The 24,471-nt window shown below is 48.0% G+C and overlaps 1 protein-coding gene across 1 annotated transcript in view; it reads right to left on the bottom strand.

Annotated features, from left to right (window-relative positions):
* LOC131207705 (uncharacterized) overlaps window positions 1-17,570 on the bottom strand; it is a 35,090-nt gene extending 17,520 nt beyond the window's left edge. The window contains exon 1 of the mRNA XM_058200330.1: window positions 17,439-17,570. Coding sequence (XP_058056313.1) covers window positions 17,439-17,570 — 132 coding nt within the window. The remainder of the gene's footprint in view (window positions 1-17,438) is intronic.
* Between the last annotated feature and the right edge of the window lie 6,901 nt (window positions 17,571-24,471).

The raw sequence follows: 24,471 nt of genomic DNA, 5'->3' as shown, positions 1-24,471 counted from the left end.
TTCATTACCACCGGTTCACCATCGGAGGTCAGAGTTGCCCCCCGAAAAGCGGGGCCATCATCTAATTTCCTTTACGCCGCGCGCAATGGTCTCGTGTTGATGTTGATATGAAAATAATGTTAATCAACTGTCTGATGGTTGAACTAAATACAGCAACAACAAAAAAAAACCAGTCCGGTCCCTCCGAATAATTATTCTTCATTATTTGTCCACTTCATCATAACGCCTGCGCCCCGGAAAAGAAACAACCGCAAAGCCCGAGGAGATGCTGTTGTTGCCGTCGGAAAATTAGACCCCAAACTCCACTCCGTTGACAAATGGAATGGCGACGGGCGAAAGTTTGCCGACAGTTTGATGCGCGATGCCAAATTATGCCAAGCGACAATCGGGAGGCAGATCATGCTTTTTTTAGCTACAAATTAAAGATGTCTTCCCCACCGTCGGATATTCTAACGGTGTTTTGGGAAAACTTTCGCCAACCTAGCCGACGCTAGTAAGGGTTAGTTTCAAGTAGCTACTTGAAGCGTTTTCGGCTCGGTGCAAATTCAAAATTTCTTTTCAACTGCCAACTAATCAGCCAGAGTTAAAGAGAATAAAAGTGATGGCTTTAACATTTTGTTATAAATAATTGTAGTTAAAAATCAACACCGTTTTTAATTACTTTCAATCGCTTAAGCAAATAAACAATAGAAACTAGTTCTATCTTCGTATCGAGTTTAACAAGAAACGTGTTACAGTGTTTCCATTTCGGCACTAATCGAACTTTACGAGCAGCTGCTCTGATTTTGCAACATGTGTACAGACCCCGACCTTTTTGTAAAACATCCGCATTAAGGAATCCAAACCCACTGGGACCTCTGTCGTCAATAAATTCCAGCCAGCAACGACTGGACCACAACATTCCATTAAACATTCCACACAAAGCGCTGTGGTGAATAAAGCAGTGTCCAGTAATCCCACGGAATTACTATTTAAATCGACATCCTAGTCGGGGGCCGAGAGCCGTGCGATGATGATCCGAAACCCTCTCTAAGAGCCGAAAAGGACATGGTACAATAAAAAATTATGAGCTACAACGGAGATCCCCACCCCGAAGAATGCCCCGAAGAGTCCGCAGAGCTGTTTGGGGTTTTGTTTCCCATCGGAGACGGTATATCAGACTGTCTAATGAGATAATGTGAGTCTATTATCAAATCTGGTAAAGGACCCCACAGCCGAGAAAGCCGAGAACCCCCAGGAAAGGCAGGCACCAGAGGCAGAGAGCGAGCTCCAGCAGGATGGTGGGCTGCCGAAAGGCCATCAATTTATAAATTCCTACGCAAAGCGGCGGTCCATTTAAATGCGAGCCCTTAGGTTCCTCTTTCGGTCCCGGCTCTGTGTCTGAGGTCGACCAGAACGGCTCAAAAAACACGATCCGGGAAAAAGCAAGAAAGTAACGGATCCCAACTATTTCCCACCGAAGCCGAGTCTACACCGTTTAACCTTCGGGCCCTTCGGTGGTGTCCCCTCGGTCGACCTCAACCGAGGCCAGATTTAAGTCCTAGCTAACCAGGCATCCAGCCAGGCTGCGGAGAAAAAATGCCTGAACCGATGCAACGCAGGGACCGGTTTCCAGGAAGAAGGCACGCAGGGCTATACATAATAAGCAGGTACCGGCCCGGACTCGGAACTCGCCGGTCGAGCCCTCGGTGGACGCTCTCGACGCCACCAGCCGGAGCTACCTGCCCCTCCGAGACGGTTCTCCGCAAGGAGCCGGCCGAAACCGATTAAAGTTGAGACACAAAAGTAACGCCACAGCTGTGAGCCTGCACGAGCTCTGAAGGCGAAAACCGGAACCGGCTGTCCGGGTTCCTGGAAGCCACACCACCGCCCGCGGAGAAGGACAGGGTGAACGGATACAAAAAGTAAAAAATGCATACAATTTGCATCGCGCTTTTGTTTTGTAACTTGCCGACTTCCGTACACTTCCGTTTTGGGCAGGGCAACTGTTTCGTGCTGAGTTGCACCGTATCGAAGCGAAACACCAAAATCCTTATCCTAGAGAAAGGAGAGGTAGTTGTGTGTTTCTGCTACACATGCCACTCCTATAGGTCTTCGGGTCTTGGAAATTAGAATATGCGATTCCTCCAAGGCGTATAGTACAGAAAGTGAGCGGTTCGCCGATGAACCGATTTCCCTAAATCGAAACAGGAGCCGCGAGGCATTCCACGAAAACGGGACGACTCCAAGGACGGCCTCCGCCAATTGAGGCCCAACAGGAGCCGTTCGATAATCGAAAGGGCTTCTCCATCGGCCTGGGGGGCCTTTCGCGCGAAACTCCCATCATCGGACTTCGCGGTAACCTTCGGGCGCAGACAGGGCGCATTGGGCGTTGCGTTGCTGTTACTGCAACCGGGGCAGCATATACGACATGGGCCACGCGCGCCGTTTAGGGCCACGGCTTTGCCGTTTCACGTAACGCGATAAAAAGCGTTTCAGCATTTTCCTTATTTGGGGGTGCGGATTATACGACCAGGCCCAACCAGGCCAGCAGCAGTAGCAGTTCCTTCGCGGTGTGGCATGCATGTTGATGCATTGCGCAAAGTTGGAGCGCGCCCATAGCGGCGTTTGATTATTTGCGGGTGATAAGAAAACACCACGATGATGGTTCCCATCCCTCGTTCTATTCCAGTTCTGCAATGCTGACGGAAGACGAAGACCAACGGCCATGTAACAGTAGCTGTGCCTTTGTTTCTACGTCAGCATTTTGACGGTCATAAATCGATTGGACGTTCAAATGCAACGGATTGGCTCGTACAAGGAAATCAAAACAATCCTATACAAGCAGACAGTTGGAAGAAACAAAGGCCCTTGTCATAATATAGAACACTTCAGAAGGATAAATAAACCTACGACAAGCACCACTCTTGTGGTCATGTCTCATCAGACAAAATCTTATTTGATACGGTCATATCAAATTATACTGCCTTAAGTGAATGAATATTATCGAAGCTGTAAGGTTAAGTGAGATGTTTTCTTCACTCCTTTTAAAATGTTAGTGCAACTCTTAATGATGTATTAAATATGCTAAAATATGCAACAATATGTTAACCATATTAAAACATTATAACACAACAAAGTGCTTTTCACATTACTAACAAGTCAAGAAAATATTGCAAAAGACAGCTATTTTTCTTACGACTTTTGACTGAATTTTGGTGGTTAACAACGGTTAGGCGAACGAGGTAAGAAATGGATACCTGAGAAATTCAATAGACCACCCTTTTGCCAGATATCACTTTAAAACTTTTGTTATTTGTATATTTGTATTAGGTTGGCTAAATAGAAATCCATTATTTTTGGGTTAAATTCAAAGCATTATTTAACATGTTTCCTATGGTCCGATTTGCGTCAATTATATACTGTTATTTTGTATAATGTGTTGTGATTTTAAAGATAGCTTCATAATGCTTTTTTCATAGAAGTCTTGGTTCATATTGGCGAAAAACTCTGGCAATCTTTCCATCTTTAGCTCATGGGCGGTGCTATGACTGCTAATATGCTGATCAAATTTGATTATTTCTATGGTTTTATCGACATTTTCGAAGACGGGTCTGTTACTAATTTGAACTTTAATTCAGTTCTTAACACTTCATTTATTCACACATGTTATCATTTAACAGTTACAGTATTAACCAAATTTGTTTAGTTCGTAGTTGCTTTAGATTTTCGATTTCAATAACGCTCAACGAGTATCCTTCCTTCTAAGTAACACTATCGACACGCTTTTAAACCCGAAATCTCAGTACGAACCCAGTAAATGTGTGTGCGTATTTAGTATCGTTTCGGATTGCGTACTAACGCACTTGTAGCATTTGATTTTATTGCATTCCTTGTTTCGTGCCGGTCGCGCTTTTGCAGGGGCGGTGGTTTCACTCTCGACCCACCGAACAGCAGCCTGATTCGCCGATTCGATCCAAGGTGAGAAGCTAACTGGCTCACGTGGCGAGGGTCCGCAATAAAATCGAATCCATTTTAATGATGTGATGTGGCTCACCCAAACCGGTCACTATGGGGGTTGTAAGCAACACAAAAAAATCGAATCCCATCGACAACTGGCAACCTTTCTCGGCTGCTCTTGGCTCTGGAGAGTTGGAGGCGATTATTTTTTGCTCCGTTGATTAGAGACCCCTCAGGGCTCTCTGACTGGCGTACGAAACCGATTTGCTCCTCATCCACCGGATCAGACCATCCCCATTTTCCCAGCCTCTAATGATGAGACACACAAACTACAACACACGTACCGCCGTCTGGCGAGCCCTTTTCCTTTCGTGGGCCCATTTTCCCAGGCCAGAGCGATTGAGAGGAAAACCGGAAAACCATCGCTCGATTGGCAATCATGTCGTCTGCCGGCCGCCGGTGCAGCCTGGGCCTAGAGAGTGAGAAACCCTCGTCGTTGTCGTCGTCGCCGGCATAACAGGGCCCCCAAGGCGGCGGCCACTTTACCCGAGACGCTAAGACTCTAAACGTTTCGGAAACGTTTCAGCCGCCAACTAACCGGTTCCGGACCGGTTTTAATCGTTCTTCCGATCGGATCCGAACCGGCCATCAGGTGGACCGGCCCCCCGAGTGAAAGTGAATGTAATGAGAGAGAATTTGCAGTCACCACATCACGCTGCTGCACTGGGCACGATATGCGCTGCGGTTGCTGTTGAGTTGAGCCTCATGTTGAGCAAATTTTCCAATTTATCCGACGGCAGCTGCTGAGGGACAAGCCCCTTCGCTTCAGTGCGCGTCCAAAGAAGAAGAAGGGCACAAGGTGCAGATGGTGTTCAATTAACTCCGCATTACCACAAATTATGTACTACAGCGGTCAGCTGCTGATATAGGGTTTTCTGACTCTTACTCGAGAGGAAAAGTCACAGAACGTGAAGCACTTTGCGCAACAAGTGCTTCAAGGTTAGAACAGATGCCTCATTTTCATCAAGTAATGTTATCAATTGAAATAGCCACTGAAATTTTGTAGTAAAGACATCCAACAAAGTGATAGAGTTAATAAAAAATGGCCAGTTTTGATAAAACAACGGCGATCCACCTTGAAAACCCCTTCAAAAACATCCGCAATAAGGCAAGTCGCACGACAATCGCAGTTTTAATTCCCCGCCAATGGTTTGGTCCGCCATTCGAGGAATGTTGAACCATTTCGAGGAATGCTGGACTTTAATGCTGGACGGCGCTTCCAACCGACCCATCATCTGCCGGCACGGGCAGGTAAAGAGCACTCCTTCACAAAACAACTTCAGACGACCCGAGAGAGAGAGAGAGATAATTAAGAAATGCGCTATGCACATAAAGGCGTAATTAAAAGATACATAACATCTTCGCAGCATGGCCAAACAAAACGAATGCTCGACGAGAGCAAGCGATAAGATAAGACGCCTCGGAAGTCCTTCTGCCTTCTGACCGTCCGTGGCCGCGCTGCCGGTGAACTCGTTGCCCAGGGGGGTGTTTGTCTGCCGCATTAGCTCACTGAGCTCATCTTTCCGGTCCGGCAGCGACCTGTTCGACATCATCCGTCGCACGGCAAATATCGCTCATTTACATTCCCAATTAAGCAATTAAACATTTAATTCGCCACCGAGCCCGGGTCCGAGTACCGAGGTTGAAGTGTGTTTTTACAGCATAACTTTCCCCAGCCCTGGAAAGCCCGGGCCCGGAATTTACACTGCACCATTAAAAGGGCATTAATTTCAATCTGCTGTTGACAGATTGCCCTCGACCGTCGGAAGGCGGATCGGATTGCCGGGGGCCACGGCCAGCACGGTTAACAACCCCCTCACGCGTAAAGGACTTTTGATTTTATTCGGCCCGATCCTGAGCCGGAGGAGCGCAATGAACCCTGAACGAACCGCGGGAGGGAGGCTTCCAAAAAGGGCTGAAGCGTAGCGGCCCAGGTCAATCCCGTCAGCAAAACAAAGCACCATCAAAGAATGATTGATGAGGTCCTGCGAACGATTGAGGTCGACATTCTTCGCCTTGCACTGCGCACTGCATTCTTCTGCGCGTCTATGGCCTTTTTACAAGCCAAGGGACCAACAAAAGGTATCCCGAGTCCAGGTCTTATCATCGCAGTAATTATAAGGTTCTAGAGAGAGCAGCTGTTCTAAGGTCTAGGCCCAGACCCAGAGTCAGATGATTGATGGCGGTCCACGAATTTAATTCACGCTCCAGATCCATGGAGACCTTGAAGGCATTGCGAATAGCAATGACTGCGTCGCAATTAATAAAGCCAACCGATCTATTACGCCTCCCCACGTTAAAGACCCACTCAGTGTGTCAGTCTCCAAAACAAACAAAAGCATGAGACACGCATAAGTGAGTGAACAAATCGCCGGTAAACAAATGAGACTATACGAGAATAGCGGTCAGTACACATAAGTGGTCCAGCTTCGTCCGCAAAAGACGCCAGAGTTTCGGAGATCTTCAAAACGGCGGACGGGGCGGACAGGTTTCTGGCCAACCCCATGCCGCGTTCCGCAAAAGCAAAAGTGCAGCGGTTGGCTCAGCAACTCAAGGCCCCGCGAGGTCCGATAACGATGGAGGCGTTTTTAGGGAACGACTTTGGCGGTTCGCCTACGCCCAGCGAAGGTGACACAGAAAGCAGCACGCCCCCCCAAACAACTATCCAGGCTCAGGATCCTGGGCCATCTAACGAGCGACACCATTAATCCCAGCACCCGGCGGTGGACCGCAAGTGCTAATTATGTTATTAAACTAAGAAGTTGGAGTTTATCACCAAACCCGACCCCAGTGAGACGCCCACCAACACGGGACGGGGGTGTGGTAGCCTTGACATTTAAGTTACTTCGACCGCCCCAGACGGATCTCTGATGCTTCTCGGCCGTAGTTTTTGGAGGTGTCGGATCTATACTATAACGGTTGGCGCCTAAGGTGTGTCGATGGGCGCCTCATCCACTCCCAACGCCACCAGACTACGGGCTGCGGCTGCGTGGGCCTTGGTGCGAAATTCTTCGGTAGTTTGTACTTTCTAAAAGCGACCGAAGAGCCGTCGCTGGTAAGCGGATACCTTGGCAGACCTTTTGGCACGGACCGACCGAGTGGCTAGACAGACCCCGAGAGCTCACCTTAAAGCTGCCCATTCCCGTATGTGGGTGCATCTCTCCGGGATCATCACTCCGCGGGCGGTTGGAGATAATTTGAAATTCAAATGACAAGCTGGAGACGGAGACATGGTCGCCACGTACTCGTACGGCAATATGGCAACATCGGTCATCAAACGGTTAACCCTTAGCCCCCGGACGACAGGCTCGGGGGCTCAGGTGCCACAGATGGCGTTCTAGATGGGGTATCATGTGCGGTCCATTACCAACGTGCAATTAGACCATAAGTGGAACTCGCCCATCCGGAGTGATATCCGATGCCGAGAAAAAGGTCTCGTCGTGTCTCTAGGCGACGACTCGACTGCCACTATGTGTCTACTTTAGAAGAACTGTGAATGGGATGCGTTGAGGGCAGGGAGAAGCCAATTCAGAATGTAGCTTTTAAACTAAGTACCATACGTCAGTGTTCAACCAGAGTTCCTGTGTGATGCTTCAATAAGAACCAGAGTCCCAGAAATGATGATGATCCAAAGCATTTGGTACGGAAAAGAGTTCCTATACAACAAGCAAGCATCAATTACAATAAGACCACGAACAAAACCACAGACCACGCAATGCTCCGGAATGTCGTGCGATGGAATGTGCCAGGTCTTCGCGGCGGACCATCATGCGGGAGGTGCTTCTGCTAGCTTCAAATTAGGTGAACACATAATTTAGCAGCAAATTTAAGCCCCTTTAGTGACGCTCAAGAAAAGGGGCACATCGGGCAGAGCAGATGGCCTCTCTGCCATTGCCGCACGGAGCAGGAGACATAAGTTTCGTGGCGGAAAATTTACCAAAATTTTACTCTCCTCAGTTCGTTCCCGGTTGGCCGGAAAGTGCGTTAACGCGCACAAATTAAAGCTAATGGGTTCGGCAACCAACCCCCGGGTCAACCCCTTGGACCGAACCCCCCTTCAAGCGCTAATGCGTCCTGCCATATTCCCGGGAGAAAGAGCGGCCACGCTGCCGCCACCACCATCACAGGCAGCTTCCACAGGACGGAGTATGCAAAACCCGACTCCGCTCGAAACCTCGAGCCGAGGTGGAATATTATTTTCGCTTCGCTCGGTGGCGGCATTTTGTGTTGGGCGATGTGGCGATCCCGCGCATCCAATACCGCTATTAACTGTGAAACAGTGACTTCCGGTCGTGGTTCTACTGTCGGAGTGGTACGGGCTGTCAGAACTCGTTCTCTGGCCGCACGGTGGGTGGAAACATGAATTTAATTATTGCTCAGTAATCTATGCTAATCAATGACGTACACGCTATTAGACTATTAAAGATGCGCGTCCGGGATCCCCGATTCAACGGGAAGTTGCGGGAGTGTCCAGGCTAGGAAAGCAACAATTTCAGTGGTGATTGAACAATTTCGAGATTTTAGTTGCTGGGTTTAATACCTAATCACAAATATATCTACAATAGAGGCCCAATTTCGCTGGGCCAGCTATCTGGGTTCACCGATTCATTGGTTCCTGTGGGAGAGGTGTCAGTTTGAACCCTGGACATGCATCAACTTTAAGGCCGAATTTTAGTACGCCTCGCTTTCTGGTGTCAATTTGGTCTGGTGTCAAATGGTTCTGGATGTCAATTTGGTCCGCCTCATCATGGTTTTTTGGCAACATTGCCTTGTTTTGATATGAGGCGAATGATTTTAGATTGAAAAAAAAAAATTAATTTGATTTGCAATTTATGTTTCAAAAGGTTGGACCTTGTCGACTTTTGCGCCTGAAAATAACGTTTTACAGGGCAGCATTGTTTTTCTGCTACATGTTGAAGAAAGTGCTTTAAGCGGTCTAAATAATTTAAAATAGGCGACTTTGACTTAACAAACAAGAACAAACAAAGAAAAAGTTCAAAAACGTTAAACTACAAGAACTATTGAACGAAAATTACAAGCAAACGCAACAAAACTTTACGGATCAGCTGAAGATTGTAAAACGGGTAAAATGTTAAATTCTGCTTTCCAGGTACAAGAGGAAGTCACTTCTCCATCCGATCGTGATTGGAGATAGAAAGTGGATTTATTTTGAGAATCCTAAAAATATAAAATCAAGGGTCAGTCCAGGAAAAACATAAACTTCTACTACAAAACCAGATCGATTCAGAAAAAAACACAATGCTGTGTGTCTGATGTGACCAGAAAGGCGTGGTGTATTACAAGCTTCCGATTATCATTCATTTTTATCGATGGGACACGCATTGCCTGAGCAGTTTAATTGGTTTGCTTCAAAAGACGAAGAATTCTTTCCACGTGGAATCCAACAATTAGCAGAGAAATGGGAGTGAAAGCGCGGCTGACATTTCACTTCAAACATTTAGAAGAGTCGCCACTTGGATAAATTCATCTGAAAACCACTAACAATATCGACCGACCGACAAAAAATCATCGTACTTATGTGTCAGATCTATCATGCTTCGAACATAAACTTTCTTTCACAGCACTCCGCAAGTCTTTAAAAATAGAATGCCACCATTCCCGAGAGGCTCGTCCGGTCAGTTCCGAAAAGCGCAACACCTCATCGAAGTGACGCGGCGAAAGATGATGGCCACAAGCTCCCTTCGAATTCCGTGAACCTCTGCCTGCTGCCGGAGATGCATCATTGCGCATCCGGAGTGAATGCACAGAATGTTAATTGCTGCCAATGCGTTGCGGAGCCGGTGACGCCATCGAGATCGGCAAATGAAACGCATGCGGTCCCAGGCGACTGGCCGTTAGTCATCAGCCGTATGACGACGTGAGGAATTAGTCACGATACTCGGTAACGTGCGCAAAGTGCACACTTTCTGACCAACGCCGGGTGACCCATTGTCGTCTGGAGCACGCTGACCACAGGCCCTCTACTAAGCCACCCGAAAACTCCCCCACCGGAGAAGAGTCCACTCATGGCCACTGGATTTGCCGGGGAATTGATTGAATATTAATAGACTGACACATGTGACCACACGATCCCGCAGTGGTGAGAGTTGCGGGTTCTCCCGGAATGCCGCGACCACTAACTGCGAGTACGGGGCCACTTATTCCGGCCCAGCCCAGCAGCCGCGAGCCAGTTCTGTGGATACATTTTATGACAGTTTTAATTGAATTATTACCACATCAGCGAGCGTCAACCGCGGCCTTCGGGCCAACCTACCGGAATGACACTTGGTGGTGGTTACCACCAAAGACCCAAATAAGGTGGTGCCATCCTCTCCGGACTGTGCCCTTGTACGCGCTTCGGACTGCCTCGTAGGTTGACGTCTATTAACGCACGCCGCTTCCCAACGGTTCCTTCCCACGAGGCTCTTTACCTCCATTAGGCACGCACCGTGGCGTTCGATAGTCGAAGATTCACGTGCTGGATGTGTCTCGTCAGTTGACAACGGCCACGACACGATGACGACCAAAGTCGGGGGGGGACAGATTACTCTGTTGCGTTAATGCGCGATACCGAGGCCCACGCGTGTCACATTTTAAGAAGCGAAAATTGACGTTTGATGACACGTTGAACGCCCCAAGTTCGTTGGTGGCCTAATGGATGGTACACACAGTTTCACGTCGATGGCACACGAAGAGTTGACAAATGATAATTAGAAGATGTCTATCACCACATCGGGCCGCCTCTCGCAATGGCTCAGCGTTCGACGGAGATTAGTTTTACGATCATTGGAATTAACATAGGTTTGTCGGCTAAATGGCAATAACGTGGCATCACCAGCTTCCCAGCCTATAAGCCCATAAGCCCAGACCCCATAAATCAGTGGCTAGTTGCATCGAAGTCGTTTGGAAAGTAACGGAAGTGACTAAACGCTTGCCAGCAAAAAAAAAGTCTAAAGATATTGCCATTGTCCCAAAACAAAACGGATCGATTTGGCTATTCGATCTTTGCCTAGGTTCAGGGATCAGCTATATCTGATTCACAGATCAAAAACTAACTAACTAAATTGTTTCTTTAGTTTTTCATATACGGTGAGAATTGGAACGATCTGAAGATCTGAACGAATATTATATTTGGCAAACCTACAAGGCCGTCCAGGACAATATGAAGCTTTGAAGAAACTATGACAACATGTTTTAAATAACTTGAAAAATATCTATTTTTCCAACGAACTTTTTGCGCTGCCGCAGTATGTAGCAGCATTTTGCTTATGGTCCCAACAACCCCCAATTTTTAATGAAAACATGTTGTCCGTTAACGAGAAGTTATGTGTGCACCCCTAAAACATGCCACATCCTCGAAATTCCTGGTTCCTAACTCACTACAACCTGGTTCTAGTCGTCGCATTCTACAAACTTTCACGACAACATCGTTTCCGGATTCTCCCTGCCCTGGATTCATCCCTCTCATTGCGCTCGTTGTCTCGGTCCCACAAAAGGGCAAGGAAACTGCTTGTTGCGGATTTTGAAAAATTTAGCTCCCAAAGCCTTTCTCGACCTCCGACCGAGCCTCAGCCCAGCAAAAGAGGCCCACGGACTCTCACTTCCGGCGCAATGCCGGAGCTCGTAGACAATTGCTCTATTAACGGCACGGTGACATGCCGGTGACATGGTGACGTCGGGGACGGAGCGAGCGACCATGATGGACATACTTCTTGGCAACGCCGCCGGGTAACCCGAAACCCCCGGAAGGACTTTTATGGGAGTTTTCGAGGAGAGCTGTAAAGAAAACAGCCCCCGCCCGGTGGCGGCCGGACGAACCGGACGGACGGAGATCCTCTCGCAACAGTTTCTGGCGGCTGGCGGGAGAACACACGCACCGTGTTGTTGCGCGCCCCCATTATCCTTTATCGCGTCGTCATCTTTAACGGGCCGAACATCCATCATGCCGCCCCCCATGCGCCCCCCAGAAAGCGATATGTCCCCGAAAAGTGGCACCGGCTTTTGCGTCGCTACACGCTCTGGATGCTGAATTTTTATTCCGCTACCAATTCGCAAACTAGATGAGCCCGCCCGAGTCTTGTCCTTTACATCCATTCTTGGCCCCGGATCCCGGAACTGGATCTACCGAGCCTTGTTCTTGGCGGCTCCGCTTTTTTATGTGTGCGAAAACAAGGACTCTCCTCGCCCCGGGGGCCCCGGAGAGTTTGGGGGATGTAATTTTAATGCAATAAATCCAGTTTTATGACCCCCGGGGCTTTCGGGGGGTTCCGTTAGGGCGCCCGGCCATCGGAACACAAGCCAAGGTTTTTTTTTCGACATTGCCCTTCGGGTTGGCCTGATGGACCGAATCAGCCAGCCAGTGGGCGCCAGCGTTGGAAGTGATAATAAAGTATACCGGGGAGTGTAAGATCAAAGCAGTTTTTGGCCTCCCCCTTAAGGCAGGGGTGAAGTGCAGGAAGTCCACTTTGGCGTCCAGAGCACCGCAGTGGTCAAACCCATGAAACCACGGGACGTTCCGGGAACCTTAGCACGGGCTCCCAGCATTCGCTGGGCTATGGCCGCCTATTTTTTCTGTTCCTTGATTTTCTCTTACTCTCTCTCTCACTCGTTCGGCCAATGGCGAGTGGATAGTAATAAAATTAGAATCAATAAAAACAACGTACACACCACAGCATAATTAATCATTTTTATCACTTTCTACGCACTTTTGATGGGTCCACTCTTCGTCCAGTGGATCCAGTTGCCGAACGCCTCCTGATTCGAGTGATGTTCCAGAGAAAAAAACCCAAAAATAACAAACGGAACCAAAACAAAGAACGGAACACTTGCTGGGAAAACACAGTTTATGCCTTACGTGCTTTGGCAACATTAATTTAAAGCTGCATGTTGTCCACCGCTGGGTAGCGTAACGGTGAAACATGCAACGCAGCCAAAGGGGGCCACAGCCACTGCTATTACGTTCGTTACTGCCGTGTGGTCATTATTTTACAGCCAACAAACACCGGCCCGTTACATCATTAATCTGTCGGCGAACGCGTCCTTCCGTTGGTTCCGACTTCCAACAACCTCGTTGCTGTGACCTTGAGCCGGATTTTGATTCTCTGTTTTTTTCTAACATAATTTTACTTCTTCGTGCAGTCGCAGTAAATTAATAGTCGAGTCCGTTCGAATAGGTTTGCTACCTATTCGGCATTATTTGGTATGATTTCTGTAAAGCAGACATCGATTTGTTTACGAAGAGAAGAATTAAATTTTCAACAGTTTAACAATTATCAAAGATCTTAAATGGTATGGTGGTTGAATTACTTGATCACTGCCCCTTACATTCAACAAGCCACACAGTTGCAGCTAATGACTGGCATTCTCCAACCGATCGAAGTAAAAAACAAACTATGCAATTAAAACACCCGTTTAATTTTAACGAAGCCGATAACTTCATCCGACGAACATTCCAAGAATCGAATTAAAGCACCACAACCACCGAGTAGAGCTCGCTGCCATTAATTCGAACTCGACCACGAACCGATTGAATCAGCGTAACGAGACGGAATAATGTGAATCCTGTTTAAAGGTCCGTTTGCCGCATTGTCCGCCAATAATTCGGGGTGACGAAAAGCGAAAAGCGAAAAATGTTATAAAATATCGAATGTGCATTTAACGGCACCCTGCATTGCGCAATATGGCTTGGAGTAGCCTTACGAAAACAAGAAAAACGGGACGATTGCACAACAACTTTAAAAGTAAAGCAGCCCAATCAATCCCTGACATAAGTGTTTACTTTCAGCAAGAACTCCAACACTTGACGGAGCGAATGGCATTATTATGCTCTTAAACACCCTCAGGGAACTGTTCCCCGCAAATTCAAGGTGAAGCCAAATCAATCGCACGCCGTTCTGCCCATTTCCGTAGCCGACACATTAGACGGCTTCCGGCTTCTGCCTTCGGTGCGCACCGAAATGCACCGTACTTCCGGTGCGCGGCGATCTTGGCGATCGCGCGTCCAATCGTGGCGCAACAAATGCAATTGCAAATAATTGCATCGCGCTTAATGGTGCCACCTCGCAAACAGCCCGATGGCACGCGCGACAAGCTGATCGCGCTTTCAAGTTTTCGAGGTTACATAGCAGCTGGGCCTTTTGACCCTATTTATTTCCGCGTGGCCGGAAAATGGCACGACATAATCGGCGCATGGCACGATCGCCCGCCCAAATGCGCACCAATCTGTGGTCTCGCACTCGATCGGTTGCTAATTGATTCAAGATCGACCATCCTTGACCGAAACGCTGACCGGACCGCGGATTGCACCGTTAGCGAAATATGGCAGCCGGCGGCCCACCGCACCGAGAGGGCCAACCCGCTGCAACACGCTGTTTGTTGATTTTCGCGTATCTAGAGCAGTTTTGTTATGGTTATGAGCGGAGGGGTCCCCACTGCAAATGGTGCGCCCTACATCGGCCTGTTTATAATTTGTGCAACTTATTCGCGCCCGCACCGGGTTATGTATTTATTTGGAAACAAGTACCGGGCGGTGGTCCGGGCAGCTAAACACACGCCTCGCGAAGCGTTCTCAAAATAACATGCGATCGACGATCGTTGAATTAGGAAAGCAACAACATTAATTGGCACAAATTGATTGATAAATGGATTCGGTCATATCCGATCAGGGCGCATCGCGCATCGCGTCACTAAAATAGATTGGATGGAATCGGTTCCAATTGGGCATTCCACAATCATCACTAAACCCCTAAAAATCCTCTGTGAATCGCTTCGTATCATACTGACTCATAAACACCGGTCATACTTCGAAGAGTGCCCTCAAACACCACGGACAAGTTCAGTCAAACCCAGCAAAACAAAAGCCTACCGATCTGCCATTCCTTGGAAGAGATTGCATCATAAGCCTTCCGGAAACCCAGCGCCGGCGATTAGGCCTCTTGGGAGGGCGACGAATACAAGAACCTCGAGCGAACCGAAGGCCGGTGCTGATGAAAGGTCTGGAGGTTCCCCGAAACTCGCCCTTTATCTTATCTGATGCGTTTGCAATCAGCACATCAACACACCCGAGTCCGAAACTAAGGCCAAATCACCCGACCGCCGCCGTTGAAGTGGGCGTGAGTTTTGTCACCCTCCTTGTGAAGTGCGAAGTGCCTTCTTCCCTGCCTTTGTCCAGAAGACAAACATGGTGCGCGAAATCTTCAAAGATTGGATTGTGAATCATTCGTTAAGTAGACAACGACTCGCCGTACTCGATGATTCCAACCTGTATTTGTGGTTCATCTGCTCGAATGGCGAACGATGAAACAAGCAGAAGCGATGTAGAGTTTGTTTCTTCGATCGTACGCCGTGTCTCGACCGAACCGTCTTCGGTGTGTAGGAAAGTAAAGTAAATCTTCTGCAACAAGCGCACTGGTTTCACTGGAGCACTTTAAAAGCTCACTTTCTAACACGGACCGCGCCCGTAGCCGAGCAGCAGAGAGCTGTTTCTAATCAAAACATCAACCAATTAATTACGCCAGCGCCGCACACAACTACGCCGGTTAATGGTTGGTTTTACCCGTCGAACACATACACTCATGCATGTGTTCCAGTTGTTTTGTTTCGTAGCGGCTTTTTTTCGCCACTTCCATCAACACGAAAACCGAAAGCACCGTGCGTATGAGTTTCACTTCACTTTCGCGGTAAGTTCGTCCTTTCGCGATCGCGATCAGGATCACTCACGTTCCCTTTCACCAAAAAAGCCGGTTTAGGGAATCGTCGCGTACTCCTCATCGAACTCGAATCTTACTCGAATCTTACTCGAACCGACGTCACCTTCGTATTAAACGTCAACATTGCAAATATCAATAAATAAATATTTACAAATCACACTTGCGGATCCGCTGGCCATTATTTTTGCACTTGAATTGCCTACTTTTCTCGATTGGCCATTTTTATGCCGTTGATATCGGACGCCGCCGGACCAAACGGGAATCGAAATCGTGGCCATCTTTAGGACAGCCACTAAAACTACCACCTGAACCACCAACACTTCAGCAAGGTGTAACATTAGTTTTACTCATTAAGCGTTCATGATTGAAGATAAAGATTTTAAATTAAGGAATTATACAAGTGCGAAACCTACAATTAGGGTAGATGAACGAACGAACAACGATCGAGTGACGTCCTTTACCCCCCGCGACGAGTGAACCATGTCAAACGATAACCCTGACACCGCGCAGCTCAATTAAATGGTCTGTGGTCTCGTTTGGGTTCGTCCGAAGGTGAGGATAATTCGCGGATACTCCGTGCCCGTCCAGAGCACTTCCTGTGTCCACACACATGACAAAGGTCAAACGGCGGTGTTGAAAAAGGTACTTTCCCCACGCTGCGGCGTGCACTCATCCGGTGCGCAAAACGTAATGCCATCATCATGATCATCAATCTACGCGCTTCATCATCAATTGCGCGCTCGGTGCCCGGCGGCGAAAGATAACGACCCCAAAAAGAGGGATCGAAAAAACAAAAATGACACAGTAGAGCACACGTCACACGTTGCTTGATGACTGGAACTGGATTAGCAAGTAAATTAATGTCTCCAACCAACCAAACAACCGAAAAAAAGGTGAAGGCAACCTGCAGCGCTTCGCTGAACGTTGGGACTGATAAAGCAAATCGGCGAGATAGGAAGTGGCGCAGGGAGGCAGCGAGAACCCGCGGGGGGCGGCTGTTCGAACCCAAAACATCGTGGCCACATTCTTCATCGGTTGTCAGCGCATCAGTGAACCGTGCGACTGTTTCAGTAAATGTTTTTTAATGTTTTGCTTTGTTCCAATCGGAGATTGTTGAAAAAATGTTTAAAACAAGGGCTTTGAGCTTTGAGGGACCATAGCGAGCGTCATGTCGAACCACTAAACAAGGAAGTAGCAAACACTCTTTGACTAATTGATACAAAATAATCAGTCAAGCCATTCTTTACGGGAAGAGCTTTAGATGACTTTTGACACTGCTTTAGCAAATGTCAGCCCCAAAAGCCTTAACCCCATCGCTACACACCGCGCGGACACACCACGTGTCACGTTGATCCAATTTTTAATTAGCGTCCGAAGCGTGTGACAGCCGTTTAACCGGAAACTCGGGACAATTATTTAACTGTCAGTGTCCACAATCCATTGTGGCCGGCCTTGTGGTTCGCCGATATGAGCCCCTTCTTTCTGTGTTTTCGATGATAAATTCCGCGCTTCCACACTCAAATTGGAACAGCATTGCGCCGGGGAACATTACGGACACGTCAGACCGTGACCCGAAGCCAAGTTCTTCCTTACGCGCGTGGCGCACGTGTTGTGAGTGACGTTCTCCGCACCGGTCCCCGGGACGAAATAAACAAAACGGTACGCGGGAATGAAACTCCCTGACAAGCAAATCCCGGTTTCCGGGAGTTTGCCGCAGCCCGGGACACCTACCTTGGGATCGAGCAGACAGCGCTCGAGACTGTCTTCCCGATGCTGCTGCTGCTGGCTGCTGGTCCGCCCGCTACCGTCCGCTTCCTGGCGCAGCCGAGCCCGCTCGACGCGCACCAGCGTCGGGCTGTCCATTATGGAGGGCGTGCGGCTGGGGGGGCCGGAATTCGATTCCGACGTGACCCGCATTTTCCCGTTGAGCGACACCTTGAACGGATTTTCGTCCCACGGGGCGAAACACTCACACAAACACACTCACACTCAGACGCACTCGAGCACGAAGGATGCCCAGGATCCTCCGCGCCGCCTCGGGAGATCCGAAACTCAACTTAACGAGCCGCGGGGCCCAAAATTATGCACTTTCTTCTTCGCTCTCTCTCTCTCGCTCAGATGTGATTATAACTTCTTCTGCGTCCTTAACTACCACACTACGGACGAACTCGCGAACTCTCGAGAATCTCGACTTTCCGTGACCCGAAACACTGTCGCGGCGACCCTTGTAAAAAAAACGGTAGCAGCAGAATGCGCCGCTTCGGCTCAAGTGCCGCGTTTTCCGATTTTCTGCTCCAAACAGGCAGAGGGTGCTGCGATTGTTTCTTAATTGTTGTTACTCGGCCGCACGATCTTCGCACTCGTGGTCGGTCGGTCCACCGGACTGTGGACGTGGGGCCGATTGTGGGGTACTCCGATTGGCACGCGCCCGGCCCACTTAAGTGTGGCCCACTTCGGACCAAAAACAATAGGGTGGAGTGGATCGACAGCGACAGAACTGACGGTGCCTGCGAGATGTTGATCGGCGCGTCAAAGCCTCCTATTTTGCGACTCTGTCTCGATCGACTCTGCTTCTCTGTTTCTCGCTCTCTTTTCGGGCTGGTGGGGAAAATGTTTTCCGCCTACTTTTCCGCGACCGGTGAGCAGTGCAAATGATGATGCGGTTTCGTTATTCAATAATCATTATCTGATTTAATTCCGCCTGATAACGTCAGACGTGCTCGGCCGTTGTGGCGCCCGGCGGCCCGTCGAAAGCTATGTTTCCATCCCCCTCATCATCATCGGCAGCAGCATCACCGTCATATAATCATCAGCAACACTCTCTTTCCCGACGCCGATTATTTCACGGTTCAGTTTTCCACGCTCGCTGTTTGTGATTTTCTTCTCTGTTTCGGCTACGCTTTTCTTTGATTTTCACTCGCATCAGCGACGGGGTTCCGGGGTGGCAGAATGGCTAGGAGTTGGGTTTGTTATCCATTTGCATTTCGGAGGCCCGTCCGGGGTCCGCGCGCGATTTCATACACCGTGGCCGACGCTCTGTTGCATCCGTCCGCCCGAGGGATCTTCTCAACCGGCGTAGCCTTTCTTAATCGTCACCACCTTCATCAGCTGTCGGCCGTTGCAGTGCCTCCGATGCCGCTCTGGAAAGACGAGGCGGGAAAAAAACACGTTTGAGTAAATCACCGAAAATGAGAAAATTCGTAGGTTCAAAGTGGCCGGCGAGCGAGAGGATGGGACGGGATTCGGGGTGAATATAAATTTGCAACAAGAGAAATCCGCAAGCAAGCGCCTTGCAATAATTACGTTCGCCATAAAAATGTAGTAGTTTTGAAAGTTACACGAATGAACCGCAATTATGTGTGTGCCGAAGATAGTAGCGGAAAAGGCTTCGATTTCGGGCCCGAATGGTAATAATCAAATAATATTTTGTGTGTTGAGTGCAGTGTGCAGGAAAGTGGAATTCCGACGCATTTGTTAATAATAATTAAACTTAATAAAAAAAATAATAAAATTATTGAAAAAAAGCTCTACTCAAAACCAAAATGATGAGCTGATGAGACTGCGGCGGGATAACGTAAAAGTAAAGCCACACACGAAAGATGGAAAGCCTCTCATGAACAGTCAGCCTTGGGCTTGAATTTTGCCAAACTTGAGAAGTCAACAGTTGGGCACTTTCCTTTCCTGCCATTAAAAAATCACCCGCTTCCACGCACTTATCAATCTCCCACGCTTAGGTCACTGGGCCCGCTTTCCACGGCCATTTTGCACCCCATTTCCACGTCCCTCACGGAAAACCCCCGACGGTGGCCGAAAAAAGTAGATAAAACCTATTTCCTTGTCCGGTCCAGTCCGATCCGGCACCGAAACAGTGCGCGGCCATCAAAGCCGCCCGCCGACACCGAAGAAGACCCACTTTCCTTGGCTCGAGTTTCGCAAAAGGCCAGCCCGGGCCAACAGCATTGGCGTTTGGTGAGCCATTCTCGGCCCACCGGAGGGTGCGTTTCCTCTTCCTGCACCCCCTGAACCCCCTGAACGAGAGCATTCCCAATTTTTGCCGCCAGTTGGCAGAAACTGCATTCATCAACAAACTTTTTTTTGTAGGGCACCGGTAGCGGCGAGCGTCTCTAATGCTTCTTTCTTAACGCTTCGCATAATCTCTCCGAAGGAAACTTTCTCGCGATAGGTTGAGCGCGGTTTTACGTGCTGCTGGTCTGGGTGAATTGTTCCACCCTCGCCACCTCGGAACTCGACAGAGATATGTTTTTATGTTGCATCGGACTTGGTGGTGGAAAAAAAAGCAAGAAGATACCCCACATGGGGTTGGCCGCGTCGATTAGATGATGGATGGAAATGACGTTACGACACTGGTCTGGCCCGGCCGAACCGGAAGTGCTCTATAGTCGCGTGCGCATGCGATAAGCCCCACCGAGGGAGGTTCCGTAACAACTGCCGCTGGTGCTGCGGCTGTGGTATTGCGGTCACTGCGTACAAACTCGCCCACCTACGGGCCAACTACAAACAAGTAATGGCATTTAGATTATTGCAGGACATGTTGACGTTTTTTTGCTGCGACTTTTGAGCTCCCGCGCCCCTACGAGGGCACGTCCGCGTGCCTGCCGTTTCTCAAGTTGGCCCAGTTCTGTACGAATGCTAACTCATCGGCTTTTTTATCGCCCTCCCGCTCGCACTCTATCTCACTTTAAATTCCACTTTCATTCTAAATGCCTACGGTTGCAAGTGCATCACGTCACGGAAAAGCGCATTCACCGAACGCCATTGTCGCCCATTCCGGTCCGCATCATTTCCGGTTCGCCGTGCACGTCACGTGCGGTTTGATTCGGTTCAGGTCCGGTCGGCCGGAGCAACGCAGAAGCGAAAAAAGAAATCTTCGAGTGGCTCGGTGATAGGAAAGCTTCTTAACCGGCACGCTTACTCTGGCCAGTGGCATCACTTCTCGTGTGATACACTGACTGCGGTAAAAAAGGCATGTTCCTAGATGAACAATAGATTCACAGAAGAATTAGAATTTATTTTAAAGCAAATGAGAAGATGAATTTAAAATTTGGAGCTCACGACAAACATATGCGATGACAGTAACAGCATCATCAAAATTGAAACGACTTAAGAAAATTAATGTGCAATCTTGAGTCCACGAGAGGAAAGATTTCGGCACAAAAGGTATTCGTTTGATCGTACAAGGTCCAAGATTACGCACGTTATCTCATCTTACAGACCAAAACGTAAATTATGTGCCAACATTTTGCTAGTGGCATCGATTCGAGAAGTGCCTCTTCTTTCATGATTTGCTCAGGAATATGTGTTCAATTGGAAATTGGAAAAAGTCCTTCTACTTCAATCTTCTCTAAATTTTCCTTCGGAGCCAGCTTCCAGATCAATAAAATGCCCCCCTGGAACCAACGTATAACGATTGTTTGTGCGATTGGATTTTAATAAAATTGCTGTCGATTGATAACTTACGACGAAGGCTCTCTCTTTCACTCTATCTTCGTACCAATCTCTGGATGGAACCCTTGCTAGAGCCGAATGCATCGAGTCAACAAACTATAGCATCGATCACGCTAACGAACCTCCAAATATCACTTGAAAGCTACTTCTGCGCCAGTAAATCAACTAATCACATTAATCAACAGGACGCGGAGTTGAAATTGAAGCCCACGAAACCGCCAGCGTGCTATTCCTCGCGTATTGAAATAAAAATTGATTAACGTGACATTCGGATCTCATGGGAAGGACGAAACGGCCATCGATCGGCCATCGATTCCGACATCCCGCGAATGGCGGCCGTCGCTCGCTCGACGCAGGACGCAATCGAACAATCGAAGGAAGGATGAAGAAAGCGAAACTACACACAACCGTTTGGTTTGTTGTTTTTTTTTTTTTTGCTTGTTTCGTTTACGGCATCCCTCCGTCAATTCGGCATGCGCAAAGTGCATAAAATTGACCGACTTGAAGAGGCGGAACCATGGGGCGGGGGGGGACGTACGTATGAAATATTTATGCGGCGGCGAAGCATAGCTTTCTTTTTTCCTTTTCGTTTGGCCCAGTTGCGCGCATTTTCGGGGTTTCTTCGCTCAGTTTGGCTCCGATCTGGTTTATCGCTTTTTTTGGTTTCAATGTTTGATTCGAAGTGAAGGAAGTGTTGCACGGGGTCTTACGAGTGACGCTCGCGGTGCCGGCAGAGCCTCCAGTGACCGGCCTGGGCTGTTTTTCGCTTTCTTCGCGCTCGTTAAATCCAAGACACGGCGAAGAAATTGTACACAGAGCCAACAGGGCCAACACAGAGCCGCGCGGGTCTCACGGGGCTCGTTTACGTTTCGCAACGGCCGCGAGAGATAAACCCGGCAGTTGCTGTTTCCCGGCAAGAAGGTTCAGCATTCCGATTCTTCCGCAAGAAGGGCTTCGATTCTTTCCGGCCACTTCAGGGGTGTTTGTTTCCGCTGGGTAAGAGCATTGGTTGTATCCAAATGCAACTGTTAAACCTAGCTGAACTCCACAAACTTGAAGCTACAGCAAAAACTTGAACTTTGCGAACTATCTAATAATAAACTATATATTTAAACCACGTTAAGACTTGGTAAAAAACGAATTTCGTATACTATTATATTTTCCTTAGAGCTTAAATGACCAATGGGAATTCAACAAGTAATTTCGGCCAACTGCTCTGGGATACCTGTGATTTATAACCAGTTCGAGGCACTTCAATGAAACCCTTTCGTCGGGCACGTGATGCAATTACCCTTGGCGGATGCATCAATTCAGCTCACTTCATTTCCCCAAATCCTCGGTACATCGCGGCCACCCAGGGCACTGATCGGTGCATCCGGCGATGCTGGGTGCAATTGGCACACAGTGAAAGATCGCATCCGCAAACTCGTACAGCATCGCGCAGCATCTTACTTTTTGTGTCGCTTATGTTCTCCCAACAATGTCACCTTCTTTCTTGTGGCTACGGAAACATTAAAAATCGTGCACAAAAGAACAATGCAGAATGGTGGGCCACCGAACGCCGGTGGAAAAGCAAATCCGAAGAAAATCAATTCCGTGGCGGCCAAGCCAAAGGCCAAGGGAACCAACCTCTCGAGATTTCTCGTGCCTCCTGTTGCTTCTTTTTCTGTTGTTTCGCTGGTCAGTGACTCGCACAACACACCGGCACAGTCCAGGACCACAACACTCGGGAACGAAATCAAATGGGAAGGTAATTGCGATTACGCAGCGCGAGTAACGCGATCTACTCGATCTCTGGAACCACCTTCTTTCCACCACTGTTTTTAAACTACTTAACTGATTTTTCAAACCTGGCTCTGAGTTTCTGAGTGCGATGATAATTTTCTTACTAATTTCCGCGTACTTTAATCGAAAAACGGTTCTACGGGAAATTATCTATCTCTCACACTATTGTTTATCGCAAAATAACCAAATAAACACCTTTTGTAGCGAGCCTAAATGATTCAAATATTCATATTGCTCCTTCTTGTTCGAATGTTCAACAAAACAGTGAAAATTTACCGTACGCGTGAAATACGACGGGAAAATACCTATAAACGCGCACAAAACGTTGTAAATGTTAACTAAAGCACTACTCTAATTTTCCGCTTCAACGTATTATTGTTTATTTGTTTATTGTAGCGAGATGCGAGAAGTTTCAAATATTTCCTTCTTGTTCGAATTTTAATTTTGTTTTCCGCCACTGAAATTAGTCTCGGGACTTTCTGACCGCCTGAAGATTTGGAAATTGCGTTCCCAATCTCTGTTTTTGCCTTTCCTCTCTCTTCTCTCTCTTTTTTCTCTATTCTCTCTCGTTTTTTCGGCGTTCCCGGGATCTAAAACCAACGGGAAAGGGATAGCTGACGCTAGAGCGAGATGCAGTTTTATTTGACAGATGTGAAATCACGATGTGCTATAAAAGTCAAAAGGTGGTCAACGGTCATAATACTTTGTAAAAAGTGAGGATTTTAGTTACATTTTCCTAAAATAGATAAGTTATAATCCGAATTTTTGGGCTTCCTCGGCTCACGCACACCAACGAATCCAATACCTACCCTAATATGGTTTCCCTCAATGGATTTTGGTCACCTCTTTACGCGGAGGAAGTTGAAAGGATGAATAACGGAACCGCCGGAACTTTGCAGCCATCACACGGCATCACGACAAACATGGATCATGGAAGCAAATTACGAACATACTTTTCCAGTTCAATTTTAAGGACAAAACGTAAGCGATCTGGCAGCGTCGAGAGAATCTTTACCTACTTCTAGATGCTTCCATTTTTGTCATTTTAGGCCTGCTCATCTACACGTTTCTGCCAGCTACACCCGAAAAGCTACGCCTTCTACCGCAACAGATGTCCGAAAGAAAGAAAGCTTTAAAAATTACACAAAATCACACTGGGGGCGAAAACGTGTTTACGAACGAAAAACGTGTTTACGTTCGTTTTTGGTCCGAGAAAAAAAAATAGAAGAGAAATAAATTGATTTCTGAATATTTTCTTCGGTTTTTTTCGATTTTGTTGCTATACCAGCAAATAAGAACATAAATTATCCTTTGTTTGTAAGCAAAGCGTATGAAAAAAATAATTACGCTCGGGATTACGGCTCGCGCGAAGCGTAAACGTTTTGACAGAGGCGCAGCAGTTTGGCATTAAACGTTAATGTCAAAAACATTACGGAACACCTCATGTAGCCCCACAGTTACGTCTAAAGGGCGGTCTACACGCTGCGATCTGGCAATGCAATATCGCTTGAAG

This window comes from Anopheles bellator, chromosome 2, assembly GCF_943735745.2.
Source record: "Anopheles bellator chromosome 2, idAnoBellAS_SP24_06.2, whole genome shotgun sequence".
In the NCBI taxonomy this organism is placed as follows: domain Eukaryota; kingdom Metazoa; phylum Arthropoda; class Insecta; order Diptera; family Culicidae; genus Anopheles; species Anopheles bellator.
The sequence above is the reverse complement of the archived record's forward strand: the minus strand, read 5'-3'. Positions and strand labels throughout refer to the sequence as shown.